This window comes from Bos indicus x Bos taurus, chromosome 1 (assembly GCF_003369695.1).
Source record: "Bos indicus x Bos taurus breed Angus x Brahman F1 hybrid chromosome 1, Bos_hybrid_MaternalHap_v2.0, whole genome shotgun sequence".
In the NCBI taxonomy this organism is placed as follows: Eukaryota; Metazoa; Chordata; class Mammalia; order Artiodactyla; family Bovidae; genus Bos; species Bos indicus x Bos taurus.
In genome coordinates this window covers 101,779,594-101,799,592 of record NC_040076.1, presented here as the reverse complement: position 1 = coordinate 101,799,592, position 19,999 = coordinate 101,779,594, and the positions used below count along the sequence as shown (strand labels likewise).

Sequence of the window (19,999 nt, the reverse complement as noted above, 5' to 3'; positions counted from 1 at the left end):
CTGCACCCTGACCTGGAGAAGCCTGGCTCTCAGGTTGCAACAGAACTTGGTAGGATACATTTCAGAAAGATTCACCCCTAAGGAAGTCCACCCGTAAAAATAGAAGGAGGCCTACTCTTTTTTTTTTTTCCCCTCCCTGTCATCACTATCTTTTTTCAGGTAGGAAATAACCAATCCACTTCCTAACAGACACCCTTGAGATGCACCCTTGAGATAACCAGAAGCTGTTCAATCCTCTAACCTTAAGGAGAAGTTGCTTAAAATTCTTTGTGCCATTGCCTGGCCATGGTATCCTCAGGGATAAGGAACTCTTGCCTGAGTATGGAAGTTTAAATTATAATACGATCCTGCAGCTAGACTTATTCTGCAAAAGACAAGAGAAATGGACATAGATACCCTGTCCAAATTTTCTCCTGACTAAGTGATATGAAGGAACTCTGTCTTAAGTATGGGATTGTATACCTGAAAGTGAGCTGACTAGGCAAATGGTGTTAGGCACAGACAACCAAGAGAAGGAGCCCCGCCCCTCCCCCACTGCCTGCCGCCCCCATGAAGGCTTACTTCCCATGGCCCCCGAGTTGCCTGGTGCTCCTTCCTTGTATTCAAAAGTGCCCCCATATCCAGGATCACCCCCTCCACAAAAACCAACTTGAGTACGTCACTTAGTTGAAACTGGAGGAGAATTCAGACCAACCCGGGTCCATAAGCCCTTCTCCCTCTGAGAACTAAGATAGATCAAACCAGGCCTGGGAAGCTATACAGATGACCCAGGCAAATATACAGATACATTGCAACACATTACCTTAGCCTTTGATTTAACGTGAAAGGACATCATGGTCATATTTAGTCAAACTTTTTCTGACCCTGAGTATGCTGGGATATTAAAGGAAGCATGAAGGTATGCTAGGGGGCTTCACAGGTCAAGTGATAAATACCCAGTGGGGGAAACTGCGGTCCCCTCATCAGGTCCTAATTGGAATTATAATAATATATAATATGGGAATTATAATAACCCTAAGAACATCTGAGAAAGGGATTATTTTCTGATCTGTGTAAAGGCAGGACTAAAAGCAGCCCAGGAAAAAGTAATCAGCTATGCCTGATTACTCAAGAGCCCAATAAGAACACCATTGCCTTTCTGGAAAGGCTAAAAGAGGCCTTCCAAAGTTTACCAATCTGGACTTAGATTCTTAAGAGGGACAGGTGATTTTAAAGGACAAATTCCTGTCCCAATGTGCATTAGACATCAGGATAAAGTTATAACAGCTACAACAGCAGGACCCTGCTACCTCTTTAGATGAGAAGGTCCAGACAGCCACCATACCTTTTATAACGGAGAACAGGAAAGGGAGGAGCCAAGGCCCAGGAAAGGGAGAAAAGGAAAGAGACAAGGCATGCCCAGGTGCTGACTGCCCTCCAGGGAAGCCCTATGGCAAACACCCAGCCCTTAAAGGACAAGGCAGGGGGCAAATACCTCAATTATAGACAAGTGGGACATTGGGCCAAAGTGTCCAAACCATGACAAGTTTCCTAAAATGGCTTGCTACAAATGCCATCAGTTGGGGCATTAGGTGGCACTCTGTCCTTGGGACACAAGAGCCTCAAAGTCAAGCACCAAGCCTTCCCTTATGATGGTTCAACAGGACTGAAGCAGCCCACTTCAGCCAGCCCACATGTCACAGATAACCATCACAGGGCTGGAGCCAAGGGTGCAATGGGATATGGCAGGTAGGTCTGAGAATTCCTTGGTTGACACAGGGGCTACCTAGTCTGTCCTGACCTCCTACTCTGGAGCCTTCTCCTCCCAAACTTTAACCATTTTGAGTGCTACAGGAAAAGCAATTACAAAAAGATTCACCTGAGCACTTCTTTGTTGCTAGGATGGACAAATATTTTCCCACCAGTTTCTGGTGGTCCCTGAGTGTCCTATTCCCTTATTGGAAAGACATCTTTCCCTGCCTTTGAAATCTTGCAGCTATTGCAGTCCTAATAGAAGATGCTTTAAAACACTCTTTTGAGGTCAAACTATTTTTACCAGTCACCAAGTGAAACAACTCCTGAATGGGAGAGGCCATTTATGGATGTCTGATCAAAGGATCCTCAGATATCAAGTAGTGCTAATGGAAAATCCAGGCCTGACTATATCCCCTTGTGAGGTTCTTAACCTAACTACCCTCCTGCCTACCTCTGAGGTCTCTCTTCTCTTTCACTCTTGCCTAGAAACCTTGGACCACTGGACAAAACCCAAGAGGGATTGTCAGAAAATCTTCTGACCAATCCTGAGGAAATCATGTATACTGACGGAAGCAGCTTTGTCTTGGATGGAAAAAGAAGAACTGGATATGCAGTAGCCTCCAATTTTGAGATCACAGGTGCTAAACATTTGCCACCAGTTACTTTGGCCCAATTAGCTGAGCTCATAACCCTGACTTGAGCTTTAGGGCTGAGAAAAGGAAAAAGAGTAGCCATTTACACTGACTCCAAGTATGCCTTTGTGGTGCTACATACACACTGCTATTTGCAAAGAAAGAGAACACTTGACCACCTGAGGGTTCCCAATGAAATATGGTGATCAAATCCTTAGGCTCTTGAAGGCAGTCCATCTGCTCATTGAGGTTTCAGTCTCCGACTCTAAAGGGAGCACAGAAGTGGTACAAGGGAAACAAGCAGCCGATCAGGCAGCTAAGAGAGCAGCATTACAGAACAATGACCTAATAGGGGTTGCCACCTTAGATCCACAGACTAATTTGCCAGAAACTCCTTCATAAACTGAAGGAGAGACTCTTAAAGCTAAGAGTGAGGGCTTTCACAAAGATCATATGAGGGTGGTTCCAAAAGGAGGGGTTCCTTTTTCTGCCTGGGAACCTTCAATGGAAGTTGGTTAACTCCTTATATGCCACCACTCATTTAGGGGAAAAGGCCCTCCAAAGATTACTAGAGGAACAAGCCTCCAGACAACTAGAAGGCAAGTATTCTCCTTTTGTCCCACTTGTCAGTTAAACAACGCACAAGGAGCCCAAAGACACCAGCTGGCCCAGCCTGCCCAACAATGTGGTACCTACCCAGGAGAGGACTGGGAGAAGGACTTCACCCAGATGCCAGTTTCTCAAGGGTATAAATACCTATAAGTCATGACAGATACATTCACAGGATGGACTGAAGGCTTTCCCACCCAGACTGAGAAGGCTGAGGAGGTGGTAAAAAAAAACTGCTCTATGAAATCATTCTGAGATTTGGTCTGCCAAGATCATTACAAAGTGACAATGGGACATCATTTTCTTCTAAGGTCATCCAAGGGGTCTCTAAAGCATTGGGCATTACTTATTATCTCCATTGTGCCTGGAGGACTCGGTCTTCAGGAAAAGTAGAAAGAGCCAATCAATTATTAAAATCAGCGATTAAAAAGATAACCCAGGTGACCTCCCTGGGATGGAAGGAGGCTTTACCAATAGCTCTCCTCCACATCCATATTGCCCCTAAGGAACAGGTTGGTCTTAGTCCTTATGAGATGCTATATGGGAGACCATTTGTTTATGTCAATGACCTCTTCCTAGATCCAGAGGCTCAGACCCTCCGGTCTCATACCATGGCCACTGGGCAATTCCAACAAGATATACACTTGTGGGGTGTCAACCAGGATCCAAAAGATTCTAAAGAACCACCACTATGTGCTCCAGGGACTCAAGTCCTAATTAAAATCTGGAAAGATGGGTCCCCAAAGGCTCAACTCCAGCTCACATGGAAGGGCCCCTTCCCTGTAATACTTTCTACCCCTACAGCAGTCAAGTTAACAGGATACGACTCCTGGATTCACTACTCACAAATCAAGCCATGGAAGAAAACTGAAGAGGACAATCAGTATACCTGTGAGCCCCTGGGAGATCTCAGATACCTATTTAGAACTACAAATGAGTACTATTCTAAAGAACAGCCAAAAATTAAGTTTCTGGGGATAAAATTTCTCAGGATAGCTCTAAAGAGCCAGCACAGCTTGGTAAGGGTTGTACTCCAAAATAGACAAGAGATAGATCTCCTGATCCCTGAACAAGGAGGGACTTGAGCCATCTTGGATGAGATATGTTTTTTCTGGGTAAATACCTCCAGCTAAAGTTTAAGAAAGTCTCACAGTCCTCAAGAAAAACAAAACATTCAGATCCTACAGGAGCTCAAAGAATGAGCTGGAGAGTTCTTGGGGTGGCTACAATTTCTCTTTGTGGATCCTTCTTCTGGTGATGGAGGATTTGGAGCTGGCTAATGCAGAAAGCTGAGCACTGAATAATTGCTGCTTTTGAACTGTGGTGTTGGAGAAGACTCTTGAAAGTCCCTTGGACTGCAAGGAGATCCAACCAGTCCATTCTAAAGGAGATCAGCCCTGGGTATTCTTTGGAAGGATGATGTTAAAGCTGAAACTCCAGTACTTTGGCCACCTCATGTGAAGAGTTGACTCATTGGAAAAGACTCTGATGCTGGGAGGGATTGGGGGCAGGAGGAAAAGGGGGCGACAGAGGATGAGATGGCTGGATGGCAACGCTGACTTGATGGACCTAAGTTTGAGTGAACTCTGGGAGCTGGTGATGGACAGGGAGGCCTGGTGTGCTGAGATTCATGGGATTGCAGAGTCAGACATGACTGAGTGACTGAACTGAACTGAATGCCCCTACTAATCCCTGTTATCACAATATTGATGCTGCTTGTGATTGATCCATGTATTATCAATTGTGTAACGCAGTTTGTCTCTGCCCAGGTCAATAAGCTACAACATGCAGTGCCAGTTCAATAAGGATATATAAAACTACACCCGACCATGGGGAATATCACTCACCCTTAGATAGACACCACTATAAAGACTCTGAGGCTTGAGATTAGCAAGAGGAGGAAGCCCAATACCCCTCACCATCCCAGCTCAGTAGGAAGTAGCCAGACAGACCTCGATGGAGGCCTCTATTCCCAAAGAATTTGCACTTCCCATCTCTTGAGGGGGGAATTTTAGGTACTTAGAATAGGAAAAAGGAGTCCAAAAAATAGCAGTGGCTAAAAGACAAAGAAAAAGCCTGCAAAAATAGAACAAAGGAAGGTCTGAGGACCAGAGTAAGAACCTCAGGTGAAGCAAACAGCTCTACTGGCTAGCCCAATTTACATAGGGCAGGCTCATGGGGAGGAGAAAAAAAAAAGTATAAAAAGAGGAGCCTCTGGCTTCTTTTCTCTTCTCTTCACTTCTTTTCGGTCGGCCCACCCTCACGATTCAAGGATGTATTTTCCTTTGCTTGCCAAATGAAACTGAGCTATATCACCAGGCTGTAACACTGGTCTGTCCATTGCTTCAAATTTTTGCTGTGGTGAGACAGAACTGAGGAAATTACACACTCCCCCAACACTCCTAAATGGAAGACTTACCAATAGTCTCTCCATCATCCCAAAACAGAGATCCTTGTGCCATCTGATTATCATCTGCAGCAACAATGAGCTTCATGTAATTCTGTCGGCTGTAAAAAGAATATAATTTTATCAACATTTAAAGAGTATCAAGTGTTTTATTGTATGTGTCCAAAGAACACAAATAAGAATATCAATTAAGGAGAATACAAATTGTTTTAGGAAAATAAAATAAGAGGATTTTCCTGGCTTCCCTGCCGGCTCAGATAGTGAAGAATCTGCCTGTAATGCAGAAGATCTAGGTTCAATCCCTGGCCTGGAAAGATCCTCTGGAAAAGGGAATGGCTACCTATTCCAGTATCCTTGCCTGAAGCATTCCCTGGAGAGAGGAGCCTGGTGGGATATAGTCCATGGGATCACAGAGAGTCAGATACAACTGAGTGACTAACAAGAATGGAAAGTATATAAACCACAAATCCTTCATATTTAATAGAAAATATCATGCATATCTTTGATATCAAGGATTCACCTACTATAGAAAATCAGAAGTGACCTCATTTATAATTAAAACTATGTTAAGGTTATTAATGTATTTATTTATACTTTCCATGATAATTCTGCGATTGACCATTAAACATAAAGCTATTTCAGTAGCATGTTTTAATCCTTATGACTTAAGTTATCTTCATATTTCCATATATAAATAATTTAATTATCATTGGCAGTTGTTAATAAGAATGTAAAGAGTAGCTAGTAGAAAATTGCAAATCTTCTCCTTGGATTGAGCAATACTTACCATCTTCTGCCTACAATATGCTTATTTCTGAATTAAGTATCTGCTTCCATGTTCAGTATACAAATCACTTGGTTTAACAGCCTTATACTGCCATGGAAGGATTAATTATGTTTAGCTATCTGCCTTTTCTGAACACAAATGTTAAAGGCTGTACTACTATGGAAGTCTCCTAAAATATCCAAAATATCTAAAGTTCAAATCTCCATAGCAACTTTATACTTTCCGTGTAAAGATTTTAGCATGTCTTAGCAAGTATGTATATATGTATTTCAGTTCACTGTCACTGAATTAAAATATAAGTAGATCTTATTAGCAACATGAAAGTACGGTTTAACATAATTTCCCAACATACTTAAATGAGATTAAGAGAAGCTTCACAACTTTCATTCTACCCTGTATATAGAGTTTACCCTTGAACAACATATATCCAAGTAAGCACAGTTCCTCTGCATCCACAGATTCAGCCAAGCACGGACTGAGTGGTACTGTACTATTTACTATTGAAAAATATCCACATATAAGTGTACTCATGTAATTTAAACCCATGTTGTTCAAAGGTTAACTGTATACCTAAATATCTTATTTACTTTACCCATTTACACACGCATACCCACACACACACACACACACAGAATGGCCTCTCTAGTCCTCTTTAATAACAAGGATTCTTCAAGGCACAACTTATAACTGGTATCCTTCACGAGACTCTCACTTCTCAGGTGCAATTATTTTTCTCCTCTTTAATTGATATCAATATAAAGTATTGGAGGAGTACTGGAGCAGAGCATGGCAACCCACTCCAGTATTCTTGCCTGAGAATCCCCATGGACAGAGGAGCCTAGCCAGCTACAGTTCATGAGGTTGCAAAGAGTCAGACACAACTGAGCAACTATCCACAACACAAGATAAGGTGTTGATAGAAATGGATCTGGATGGCTTTAGGAGATAGAAATAACCTATTCATGCCAGCTGGGGCTGTCAGCACATGTGAGATGAGGTACAACAGGACATGAGAAGAGGAACAGAACTGAGTCCTCTAGAATCTGAATAGCTAAGCCAGGAGTTGAACAGTGGAAATAGATCCTGTGATTGGTATCAGAGATTCATTCTTACATCAGTCATAGGAGACAGAATGGACCCACAACCCCTGGTAGATATGACACATCATTGAACAAGAGGGAGATAATGTCACATAAGTGGTCTTAGAAGATGTTCAGTTATAAATGGTAATGGATAGAAAATATGAATTACCTTTCATTGTAAAATGGGACAAGATTGATAAAAACAGGTCTGGTTCTTCTATGGACAACAGAAGACTTAGCAGTTTGAAGGAGTAGTGATATTGTCAATGGATATCTACTTTGATAAACTAAAGTGAATCAGGGAATGTGTCATAGTACTGATGGAGGAAGAAAAGGGGGACTGGAAAAGACAGAAGGAAAGGGAGGTCTTCTGAGCATTGTTTGCTTAAAGTTCATAGAAAAGCTCATTTTAAAAATATACTTTAATGAATAAAATAATACTTCTTTCCACATATCAGACTCAGAAAAAATAATAAGTCTTAGGTGAGGCAGCCATTTAAAATACAAGACCTTTGCATGTTATCAATACCTTTGCATGTTTATACAGAAGACATTAAATTTCAGTTGTTTTTTTGGTCTGGAAAACATTCCTATCATGTTGGAAGTCAATTTTACATGAGTCAAGTTTCTGCATATTTAAGTACTGACAGTTTTTCTCCCTTCAAAGCAAATAGTGGATAATTTACTCAAAGTCTATTATAAAAGGTTGAGTTTCCCAAAACTTGGCATTTCTTCATTGTGACACAAACCTCCTGCATGGACAGTATCCACCTAGGTCACTTGATATCACTCACCTATATGGGACTTGGAGGTCAAATGAAAACTGAAGGAAACATGAAGCTCATATTTCTTGCTATGCCATGAGTAAGACCTTTGTCTCAGACACAGTAGTCATGAAACTGGCAGGCTAACCTGTAAACTTGGAAGTAGGATAAAATCTCAGACCTTTCCTGGTTCTTGACAATTCTAGCATTATGTATCTGAAAATCTAATCTGAGTTCAGTAAACACTTTGTTTTTGTTGCTGTTGATCAGTTGCTAAATCGTGTCCAACTCTTTACAACTGTAGCTGCCAGGCTCCTCTGTCCTCCACTATCCCCCTGGTGTTGCTCAATTTCATGATCCATTAAGTCGGTGATACTCTCTAATCATCTCATCCTCTACTGCCCCCTTCTCCATTTGTCTTCAATCTTTCCCAGCATCAGGGTCTTTTCTAATAAGCTGGTTCTTCACATACAGGGCCAAAAAGGGGCTTCAGCAACAGTCCGTCCAATGAATATTCAGGCTCGATTTCCTTTAGAATTAACTGGTTTGATCAACTTGCAGTTCAAGGGACTCTCAAGACTTACACTTCACTTACCTGTAAAATGTATTGTTAGCAGGCTCTTGACATGGTAGGATGTAACCACCACGGACATGTAGGTTTATTTCATATAAAGGAGCTGCAAATGTATGAAATGTTTCTCTGACACCAATATCTTTGCCCTGGAAATGGGACAGTTGCAAGAAAAGAACAGAAGCAATAAAAGAATCATCAGCAATACTGGTACTTGAGGGGGCACATTTATATAATCAAATAATATACTTTTTAATTAAAAAAATAAAACCACACACATTTATTCAGGAAGTTACGTTGGTTAAAGGATAAACCACTTTATTCCTTAGTTTATTTATAGCTTTGAAATTAACTTACCACTATTTTTTGTAGTATGCACATGCAGAAAAAACATGGGTGTTTGATGGGTCACAAAAGCTATTCTTGACTTGTCACATATATTATTCTTGGAAGGAATGCATTACTGTTAACAATCTTCTTGCATACTTAATAAAAGGCAATGACCTTTTTGTGCACAATGTACAATTTTGAAATTTATTTAGTAAAATAAATCCATGACTATATAACAATCTATGGCACAAAAAATTAACTCTCTCACTGTTTGTTAATTTGATTCAGATATAATTAGTAAGAAACATCTTACTCTTTTTAAATGGAAAGGAAAATAAATATGTCATTATTAAAAAGGCTATAATCAAGATGTTACTCATTTATATTTTGTCAGTCCCCCAGAATTCTTTAATTACTTACTGTATGGTAATCAAACCACCGAGCATTAGGGACATAGCCTTCTACAGTGTCAACGTACTGGAATTTAAAAATATAGTCATTAAAAACATATATACCAAATAATATTATTTTGTGAACAAAAATATGTGATGGGACTTACAGGTTCCAATACAGGAGTAACCATAAATGCTGGACCCCACAGAAACTGTTTGAATATATCCCAGGTTGGTTTTTCATTTAAAAACCTGGATAAAATATATACAAAGTTAAATCAAAGACATTTAGCTCTTCTAAATACAATAAAATAATTATTAAAATCATATTTTGAACTATGGACTTTTGTGGATTGAAATGCAAATCAAACTATAAAAGATCAAAAACAATTTCATCACTTGGAATTCAATATGTGAATGTCATTCAGTCATGTCCAACTCTTTGTGACCTTATGGACTATACAGTCCATGGAATTCTCCAGGCCAGAATACTGGAGTGGGTAGCTATTCCCTTTTCCAGGGGATCTTCCCAACCCAGGGATTGAAACCAGGTCTCCAGCATTGCAGGCAGATTCTTCACCAGCTGAGCCACCAAGGAAGTCCTGGAATTCAATATGCAGTGGTACAATATTTAATGAGTAAATCTGAGTATGACTAAACCTTCTGACAAAATGCAGAGTTGCAATGGACATGTAAGACCAACTGAGTGAGAAATCTCCTTTGAAGTGAACTTACATAGGTTCAAATATTAACTTTGCCAAGTAGAAGATCAAAAACACAGGAAGCAAAGATACAAACACTCTGGAAGAAAAGTGTGAGGCTGTGAAAGTGCTGCACTCAATATGACAGCAAATTTGGAAAACTCAGCAGTGGCCACAGGACTGGAAAAGGTCAGTTTCATTCCAATCCCAAAGAAAGGCAATGTCAAAGAATGTTCAAACTACCGCACAGTTGCACTCATCTCACATGCTAGCAAAGTAATGCTCAAAATTATCCAAGCCAGGCTTCAGCAATACATGACCTATGAGCTTCCAGATGTTCAAGCTGGTTTTAGAAAAGGCAGAGGAACCAGAGATCAAATTGCCAACATCTGCTGGATCATGGAAAAAGCAAGAGAGTTCCAGAAAATATCTATTTCTGCTTTATTGACTATCCCAAAGCCTTGCACTGTGTGGATCACAATAAACTGTGGAAAATTCTGAAAGAGATGGGAATACAAGACCACCTAACCTGCCTCTTGAGAAACCTATATGCAGGTCAGGAAGCAACAGTTAGAAATGGACATGGAAAAACAGACTGGTTCCAAATAGGAAAAGGAGTACGTCAAGGCTGTATATTGTCACCCTGCTTATTTAACTTTTATGCAGAGTATATCATGAGAAACGCTGGGCTGGACAAAACACAAGCTGGAATCAAGACTGTCAGGAGAAATATCAATAACCTCAGATATGCAGATGATACCACCCTTAAGGCAGAAAGTGAAGAGGAGCTAAAAAGCCTCTTGATGAAAGTGAAAGAGGAGAGTGAAAAAGTTGGCTTAAAACTCAACATTCAGAAGACTAAGATCATGGCATCTGGTCCCATCACTTCCTGGGAAATAGATGGGGAAACAGTGGAAACAGTGTCAGACTTTATTTTGGGGGGCTCCAAAATCACTGCAGATGGTGATTGCAACCATGAAATTAAAAGACGCTTACTCCTTGGAAGGAAAGTTATGACCAACCTAGATAGCATATTCAAAAGCAGAGACATTACTTTGCCAACAAAGGTCCATCTAGCCAAGGCTATGCTTTTTCCAGTGGTCATGTATGGATGTGAGAGTTGGACTGTGAGGAAAGCTGAGGGCCAAAGAATTGATGCTTTTGAACTGTGGTGTTGGAGAAACTCTTGAAAGTCCCTTGGACTGCAAAGAGATCCAACCAGTCCATTCTAAAGGAGATCAGTCCTGGGATTTCTTTGAAAGGAATGATGCTAAAGCTGAAACTCCAGTACTTTGGCCACCTCATGCGAAGAGTTGACTCATTGGCAAAGACTCATGCTGGGAGGGATTGGGGACAGGAGGAGAAGGGGATGACAGAGGATGAGATGGCTGGATGGCATCACCTACTCGAAGGACATGAGTTTGAGTGAACTCCAGGAGTTGGTGATGCACAGGGAGGTCTGGTGTGCTGTGATTCATGATGTCGTAAAGAGTCGGACATGTCTGAGCGACTGAACTGGCCTGAACTGAACTGCTTAATTTGAGTAAATATCCTCTGCATATTTTTTACTGGTTTATGAATAGTGAAATCTAACAAATTACCTCATTCAATTACTCTGATAATATAGGGCACACAAGAAGATAAGTATATCATGATTATTTCCATTTTTTTTTTCGTTTGTATATGTGTTTGTTTTTTACTTTGTGTAACATCCATAAGAATTGTTTTTGCACTAAAAACAGAACATGTTAATGTTTTTGCAACTATATTCATAGAATTGAATTTCAAGATTTGGTCATATATAGTTTGCAATTTAAAGAGTAAATCCAAAACAATTTTCTATAAATAATGGGAGAAATAGGATGGTCTTCTTCAGTCAGGCATTTGTATGTGGTACATTTACTGGATTGCAGTAAACTTCAGTTAAATAAATTATAGTATAGAGATAATATTACTTATTTCCAAGAATTCTCAAAAATACACAATGTAATAAGGTCTGTAAGTAATCTAAAACAATACTTGGTGTATAGTAGTTATTTCTAAAAATTATTACTTTTTAAAAACTGGTTAATGTATTTCATTTTTAATGGCACATATTGGACTGCTTTTTAGTAGATTTCCTCATGTAAATACTTATTAATCCAAAACGTACACTAAAACAACAAAAAATGTTTTAGTTTAAAATATTTTATATTGAAGTGAAAGTAGATTGGAAAGTGAAAGTCAAGGTTGCTCAGTCATGCTGACTCTTTGCTATCCCATAGACTACTCTTTGCTATTCCATGGGGAGTCCATGGAATCCCCCAGTCCAGAATACTGAAGTCGATAGCCATTCCCTTCTCCAGGGGATCTTCCCAACCCAGGGTTTAAATCCAGGTCTCCCACATTGCAGGCAGGTTCTTTACCAGCTGAGTCATCAGGGAAAGCCCATTTTATATTGATTATTGAATAAAACAAAGAAAAGCTATTCTCTTTGTGGTAGGAAAAAAATAATGTGAACTTACTCATGCAAAAGGGGTCGGATAACAGTGCCACCATGAGCATGAATTTCATACATCTGTGTATAGAAGTAGGGCAATAAAGTGTATCTAATATTTAGAATATCCCTTGACATTGCAGAAAAAGTTTTATTCCAGGAAGCAGGATCTTGTCTCTGAAACAAAGCAAAATGAAATAGTCATAAGCTCCAGTCCTTGGTTAAATCATAATTTTCAAATACATATTTGAAGGATAAAAAGTATGGAATAATTTGAATCACCATCATATGCTATATACGTTCTTCACAAAATTCTTCTGGAGTAATATTTCTATCTCTTATGATGGAAAGACAGAGCATAAAAATAACACTCTAATAAGAAAATGCAAATTAAGCCCATACATGATTTCATGTAGGTGAACCTACTTAAAGAGTAGTTTATATTTGAATAGGTGACAATTACCCTTGTCAACTGTGGTGATACTCACTATATGATGAAAAATCTAGGGGAGAAACAGAATGCTATACAAAAGTGGATTGAAATAGAGACATGCAAAGTCCATCACAATAACCCTGCACACTGTGATTTCATGAGAAATGAATAAACTATGGTACTGAAGAATTAATAGTATAGGAAAAGGAGAGGATCAAATTACTATTGCATAACAAAAAAGAACATGCCCACCAAATCTGCTCTGGAATCACTCTCCAGGTAAAAAGCCTAAAATTGATACTTGAAAGTTAAAAACTTCTCAATAATGTTATTATGGGCTTCCCTGGTGGCTCAGTGGTAAAGACTCTGCCTGCCAATGCAGAAGACTCAAGAGACGCTGGTTCAATCTCTGGGTCAGGAGGATTCACTGGAGGAGGAAATGGCAACCCGCTTGAGTATTCTTGATTGGGAAATTGCCTGGTGGGCTATAGTCCATGGGGTTGTACAACCCATGCACGCACCCAAACAATGTTATTGCACTTACTGGTTAAAAAATAATAATTGATTACTATCTTACATTCTACTTTATATCAAGGGAACAAACAAGACTGCCACATGACTGCAGGGGACAAAACTTTCAATGTTTTTTGTGGTTATCAACAGGAACAGAGTTTTTAAGAGTGGTATCCTATCTATGAAGATTCCAACTTTTCTAGATTCCAGTAGTAAAAATGTTTGAATGGTGACCAACTGTTACATTGGTACATGTAGAATTGGAATAGGCAACCTTGAAAGTACAATGATCCAATAACTATTAAGCTCTGTCTTCTCCTACTGTTAGCAGTTTCCAAGTCAAGTTAGAAGAAAGAAGCAAAGACCATATCTGTTGCATACTAACTTTGTTGACATTATTTCAGTTTTTAAATGCTGAAAATAAGCATTTAATCCTAAACCATACATCCCTAAATTCAATTATACTACCTCCTAAACTTGAGACTTCTGTTCTTCACATTTTCATTCAGAAATACTTCACCCTTTCCAACTTCATAGTCTTAAAAACTCCGGGCACATTCCCACCTTGTGGTCTTTCACTTGTTCCCCTGACTTGAAATTCATCCCCATATGTTTAAATTTGTTTCTTTCCCCAACTCAAGTCTCTGCTCTAATGCTAATGTCACTTTATCCAAGAGGACTTCCCTGAGCACCCCCTCTAAAACAGAACCCTCATAAATCTTTATCATTTTAGCTTACTCAAGCTTTCCCTCATATGACTTATTTGGACTTGCTCTTCTATAATATATTATATATAATATACTACAACTACTAAGTCACTTCAGTCATGTCTGATTCTGTGTGACCCTAGAGACGGAAGCCCACCAGGCTCCCCTGTCCCTGGGATTCTCCAGGCAAGAACACTGGAGTGGGTTGACATTTCCTTCTCCAATGCATGAAAGTGAAAAGTGAAAGTGAAGTCGCTCAGTCGTGTCCGACCCTCATCGACCCCACGGACTGCAGCCTTCCAGGCTCCTCCATCCATGGGATTTTCCAGGCAAGAGTACTGGAGTGGGGTGCCATTGCCTTCTCTGTATATATAATATATATGTATATAAAATTGTCTATCATCTCTATCCTTCCTGCATTATATAAATCATATAGCGCAAGGACTTTGTAAATTATTAAATAATAGATTTTCAATGAATTCCTCTGGAATAAAAGAAGAATTAAGGAATTATTAAAGAACCCCTGTTTAGGATTTTATTCATTCAAGCCTCAGTCTCCCAATAATACAGCATTCTGAATTGCATTATTGACATAATGTTCTCCTGTTAAAATATTCCTATCTTATCAACTTCTCTATTGCCCAACTTAGTATAAATTATTACAAAGAATTACAAATTCTCCCAAAATGTAGACTCATACTGCCTTTAACCTTGTATATATTTTCATTTTGTAATATAAATTTTTCCTTCTATTCTGACTAAAATTTCCCAGAGGTGACATGAAGAATTCACAACACATGATGAACTCTACCATTCAGTTATTATGGCTAGAGTGTATCCTTAAAAGACCAACTCCATCTACAATTCTTCCATGAGGTGCATTTTGATAATTTATCTTTTTTTCTATATTTTTTCACCAAAAGTGAATATCACAAAATTTAGCACTTAGTTAGATACTATCTTCAATTGTTTATACTTTTCCATGAGCTGTGTGCTAAGTCGCTTCAATCGTGCCCAACTCTTTGCAACCCTATGGAACATAGCCCTCCAGGTTCCTCTGTCCATGGGATTCTTCAGGCAAGAATACTGGAGTGGGTTGCCAACCTCCTCCAGGGGATCTTCCAGCCCAAGGACTGAACCCGCTTTTCTTATGTCTCCTGAACTGGCTGGCAAGTTCTTTACCACTAACGCCACCAACCACCTCACTCAAAAAGTTCTTCCAGTTTAGTAAAGTATATATAAAGTATATAGTGCTACCACATATAAATTAGTTCTCATGATTCCCTTTTCCTTTTATTTCTTCTCAACTCATTTTTAAAATGTTTGCTGTTTAAACTTGCCAATTTCACGCATTGATACTAATATTTTAAATGACTTTTTCTAATTATTTAGGTTGAAGTCAATTTTTTTTTATTGTTCTATCCAGGTTTGTAAGGATTTCCAGAAGCAGTTTTTGCCCTGGCTTCCACAAAATTATATAGAGCAGCAGTACATAGGCCAGCCAACCAAGTCTTAAACCCCAAAGTATAAAGAAGACCCAAATCAGAAAATTCTTAAACTGATGGGCTTAGATGCCCTCAGTAAATGTAAAGAGATTCAAAGCTGGAAATCAGCCAGGAAGGGTGAATTCTTGTCAAAGATGCTTAAGGTTAGTGGGACAAAGGAATGAGAGTAAATGCAGTAATTACATACTCTAGTAAATGCACTGTTGTGATTTCTTGCATATGGATAAAATGCTCCAAGTTGCATCCAGCGGGCACAAAGCTGATATTCTGAATTGTTGAAGAAACCACAGATATCTGCTCCAGTCTAAAATACAGTTATATTTAATGAATGTTAATAGTATGTTTTTTAATATTCACAAGTGATGAAGATAAGAGGAATGGAGCTACTTACATATGACATTCCAAAGAGACTAAATTCCATCATACCTAAAAATTAGAAAAGAAAATTGTAGAAATCAATATTTTGATATTTGCTTTTTTCTATTTATTTTTTCTAAAACTGACCTCTAATTCAATAAAACAGCTTTTCAGATTAATACACTTTTTATTTTTTCTTCCTATAAAATGTATGCATTTTTTTACTTTATAGTGTTAATGACATTTATAAAAATAAGACTCTGATTCTTTCAAGATGACACATTTAGATCACAAAACTGTTATGAACAAATTATAGTATAAGAATATGTTAATGGCTTCTTTGGTTTTATTATTAAAATAAAAGGCTGTTTCTGTAATTATTTTGCCATAGATCTTATCATCTGAAACAAACTGAATTATCCTTATTAGACAAAATCCCCTGAGGAGTGATCATTTTCATGAAATAGAATGTATGTGAATTTCCAGCTCTTCTTTTAAGGGAATATTTCTAAACATTGATTAAATGTTTTCCTTGAATCCTAATATAAATATAAAGAATATTTAAGTCTGTATCTGAAACTGAAAAATAATGCCTTTAACAAAATAATATTTTATTTACTTTTTATTCAAAGATAGTCAGAAAACTTTAAAAGTTTGTTTGAGATGTTTCATACTTTAGCATCTACAAGATATTCTTATTCCCTAGACTCTAGAATTTCTATCCATTTCTTTTCTTAGTTCTATATGTTATCTTTCCATTTCTGCCCTTTCACAAAAGGAAACTGAGACCAAAAGAGACAAAATTATTTTCTCAAAATAAGCTAAATCCTGCTTTCTGGCCCACTGCTTTTTCATTATGCTATTTGTCAGAGAACATGGTGCCAAAAGCATATTCAAAGGACTTATAAAGTATATGAACTAGCAACAGTGAATAGCTAATACAAACTTCAAAAGAATAATGAGAAAGATGGTGACTCTCACATACCAATGATAGATTTTTCCAAATTGTCCCATGTTGCATAGTTGTCTCCAAGCCAGTGTCCTGACCATCGTCCAGCAGAGGGATATGTGGAACGAGAAATAATAATTCCTCTTTTGCCAGTTGCCTTTTGCAATGCACTAATATAGATGGAGAGGAACTATGAGTTCTTATAATATATGAGATATTTTCTTCATATATTTCTACATAAGACTACTTCCTTAAACAAAAAAGTATTTTATTTATGGTGTCTATGCCCCCAATCCCTCCCAGCATCAAAGTCTTTTCCAATGAGTCAACTCTTCGCATGAGGTGGCCAAAGTACTGGAGTTTCACCTTTAGCATCATTCCCTCCAAAGAAATCCCAGGGCTGATCTCCTTCAGAATGGACTGGTTGGATCTCCTTGCAGTCCAAGGGACTCTCAAGAGTCTTCTCCAACACCACAGTTCAAAAGCATCAATTCTTCGGCGCTCAGCTGTCTTCACAGTCCAACTCTCACATCCATACATGACTACTGGAAAAATCATAGCCTTGACCAGATAGACCTTTGTTGGCAAAGTAATGTCTCTGCTTTTAAATATGCTATCTAGGTTGGTCATAACTTTCCTTCCAAGGAGTAAGCATCTTTTAATTTCATGGCTGCAGTCACCATCTGCAGTGATTTTGGAAACCCCAAAAATAAAGTCTGACACTGTTTCCACTGTTTCCCCATCTATTTGCCATCTAACTCCAAGAGTTGGTGATGGACAGGGAGGCCTGGTGTGCTGCAATTCATGGGGTCGCAAAGAGTCAGACACGACTGAGCAACTGAACTGAACTGAACTGATGCTGTCTCTTGCTATAGCTAGCTCTTTACAAGTGAGTCTTCTCTCTTATACTATAAAATCCTCACAAACATGGAAGACATCTTTTTTCCCTTCCAACATTTAGCAGAACAACATGCCTAAGTGGCCCTTTTGCTATTTGACCAGTGAATACAAGCCAACTACTGATATTATCAACTCAATTAATTATATTGTGAGTTTTGGAATTAACTCATTTCATTCTACTTAAACAGATTCTCTTAATAAAGTTTAGGCCCTATTAATGCTTCAACTCTTATTTATAATTTGTCAACAATTAATCTCCATATCACTCTGCAGAGAATCTTTGCTATAATACTCCCTGTTTTAGAGGGTAGTTTAAAGACAGAAAGGCTTCTCTAGGTCTTAAAAATTAAAAAAAAAAATTAAAAATAGTTATTCTATTTTAAGCATAGAATCTCTCCAAAGCCAGATCTCAAAAGAATGGTTTTAAAAATTAGATCATATATTTTTCTTTTCCTCTCTTTTCAGCCTTTGAAGAACAAGTTTATTGACTTTATTATTTATTTAAAATATATGCTAGTGTTAAGAATAATACAATATATTATCTGTATCTATTATAATTATAAATGTACCAAAAATAAAAAAAACACTATTGTATTAGTTATAAAAATAATTGCTTTTATTTTATTATTCAAAATAAATAGTATATGAATAGGGACTATAGAACTATATTGGAAAAATATTTCAAATTCTTAGGCATATTTGTAACCTACAGGCATGTTATCAACTGTATGTAATCATTTCCTTGTTAAAGATGGATCACAGTGTGTACTGATTTCTTTATACATAAAAATTCTTCAATGAGACCTTGAGACTCTGGAGGTTTAAGGAATGCCTTAATCTTCTTTGTACTCCTTATACCTAATATAGTGCTTGGCATATAATTAATTTTTGAATTAATATCTCAAACTTACAGGAAACAGAATTATTGAAACTGAAATAATGAAACTGAAAATGGTAGTCTGAATAACTTGAAGAAAAATATGCTTTTCATTCTTCCAGTTTTTTCTAATGCTAAAAAGTCTTACTCTCCATCATTTGTTTAAATGTAATTTATTTATAGCATCCTTTTACATTTGCAAGATCTTTAAATGTATAATGACTATATTTAATCTCTATAATAGCTGAGAGTTCAACAATTTTATTCTCATTTAACTGAAAAAGTTAAATAATAAGAAAGTACTTAAAAGATATAAAAAGTCTATGGCTATGCATAAATTGAGCTATTTAACTCAACATTTAAAATCTATTAATCTTTTAATTTAAACAACAAATATGGTTAAACTTTTACTGAAAGATTTTATGTACAAGAACAAAATTAACATTAAATGGATGTTCTTTGGAAAACTGTACCGATATCTTCCTCATAATGCTATTTGAGAGCTGAAAATGGATTTTAACTTCCCCAAATAACTTATAACGTATCATATAACAACATACCAACTATCTGGAGATTTACCTAATTTTTCCCTGAATTTATTTATACAATTTTAATAGCTGTGGTAAGATAAAACTGGTTCACTTAGATGTACTAAACATTGCACAGTGTGTCAGGAACCATGCTAGATTCTGTAATGTGCTCCAGAAATTCAATTTATTTTGCTCTGTGGAAAAAAAAATTTTTTTTCATTTCCCTTAAAGTACATACATTCATCTCAAGTTATATAAGTTTTGCTAATGGGTTCACCAGTCACCTCTCAATATTTCTGTTATTTTTAATATCTATAGTTTTATGGTAAAGTGAGGTTAGGGAAGGATAATTGTGCTCCATATTATGTTCCAATAGGGTTAACTGAAGAAGCATTTGTCTCAATAAAAAAGTATTACTCTTAAGAAATACATCTACTAGTTTTTCTGAATGCCCTTACATTGGGATTTAGTGAACAAATCTATAGTCAGTCATTCATGTAATAATATCTTAAACAATTCACCTATTCTAGGTTGAAAAGAGTTTGGTCCTGGAAATAAGATGTGTGTTTCGCTAAATGAGGAAATATTACCCATACCCTTTACTGCAAAATGCTTTTCATTGTTTTACCAACTTTAGCCATCTACTAGATTACCGGTTTTCAATCCTGGATGCTCATTACAACCCCCTAGAGAACTGTCTTATGATCTAGCAATCCCACTGCTGGGCATACACACTGAGGAAA

The 19,999-nt window shown here is 37.7% G+C and overlaps 1 protein-coding gene across 1 annotated transcript in view; it reads right to left on the bottom strand.

Moving 5' to 3' along the window:
* SI (sucrase-isomaltase) overlaps positions 1 to 19,999 on the bottom strand; it is a 114,358-nt gene that overhangs the window by 13,978 nt on the left and 80,381 nt on the right. Inside the window, exons 37-44 of the mRNA XM_027552332.1 lie at positions 16,986 to 17,119; positions 16,035 to 16,069; positions 15,831 to 15,947; positions 12,514 to 12,662; positions 9,476 to 9,560; positions 9,337 to 9,393; positions 8,611 to 8,735; positions 5,395 to 5,483 (exon numbers count right to left, since the gene is read on the bottom strand). Of these exons, the coding sequence (XP_027408133.1) occupies positions 5,395 to 5,483; positions 8,611 to 8,735; positions 9,337 to 9,393; positions 9,476 to 9,560; positions 12,514 to 12,662; positions 15,831 to 15,947; positions 16,035 to 16,069; positions 16,986 to 17,119 (791 nt within the window). The remainder of the gene's footprint in view (positions 1 to 5,394; positions 5,484 to 8,610; positions 8,736 to 9,336; positions 9,394 to 9,475; positions 9,561 to 12,513; positions 12,663 to 15,830; positions 15,948 to 16,034; positions 16,070 to 16,985; positions 17,120 to 19,999) is intronic.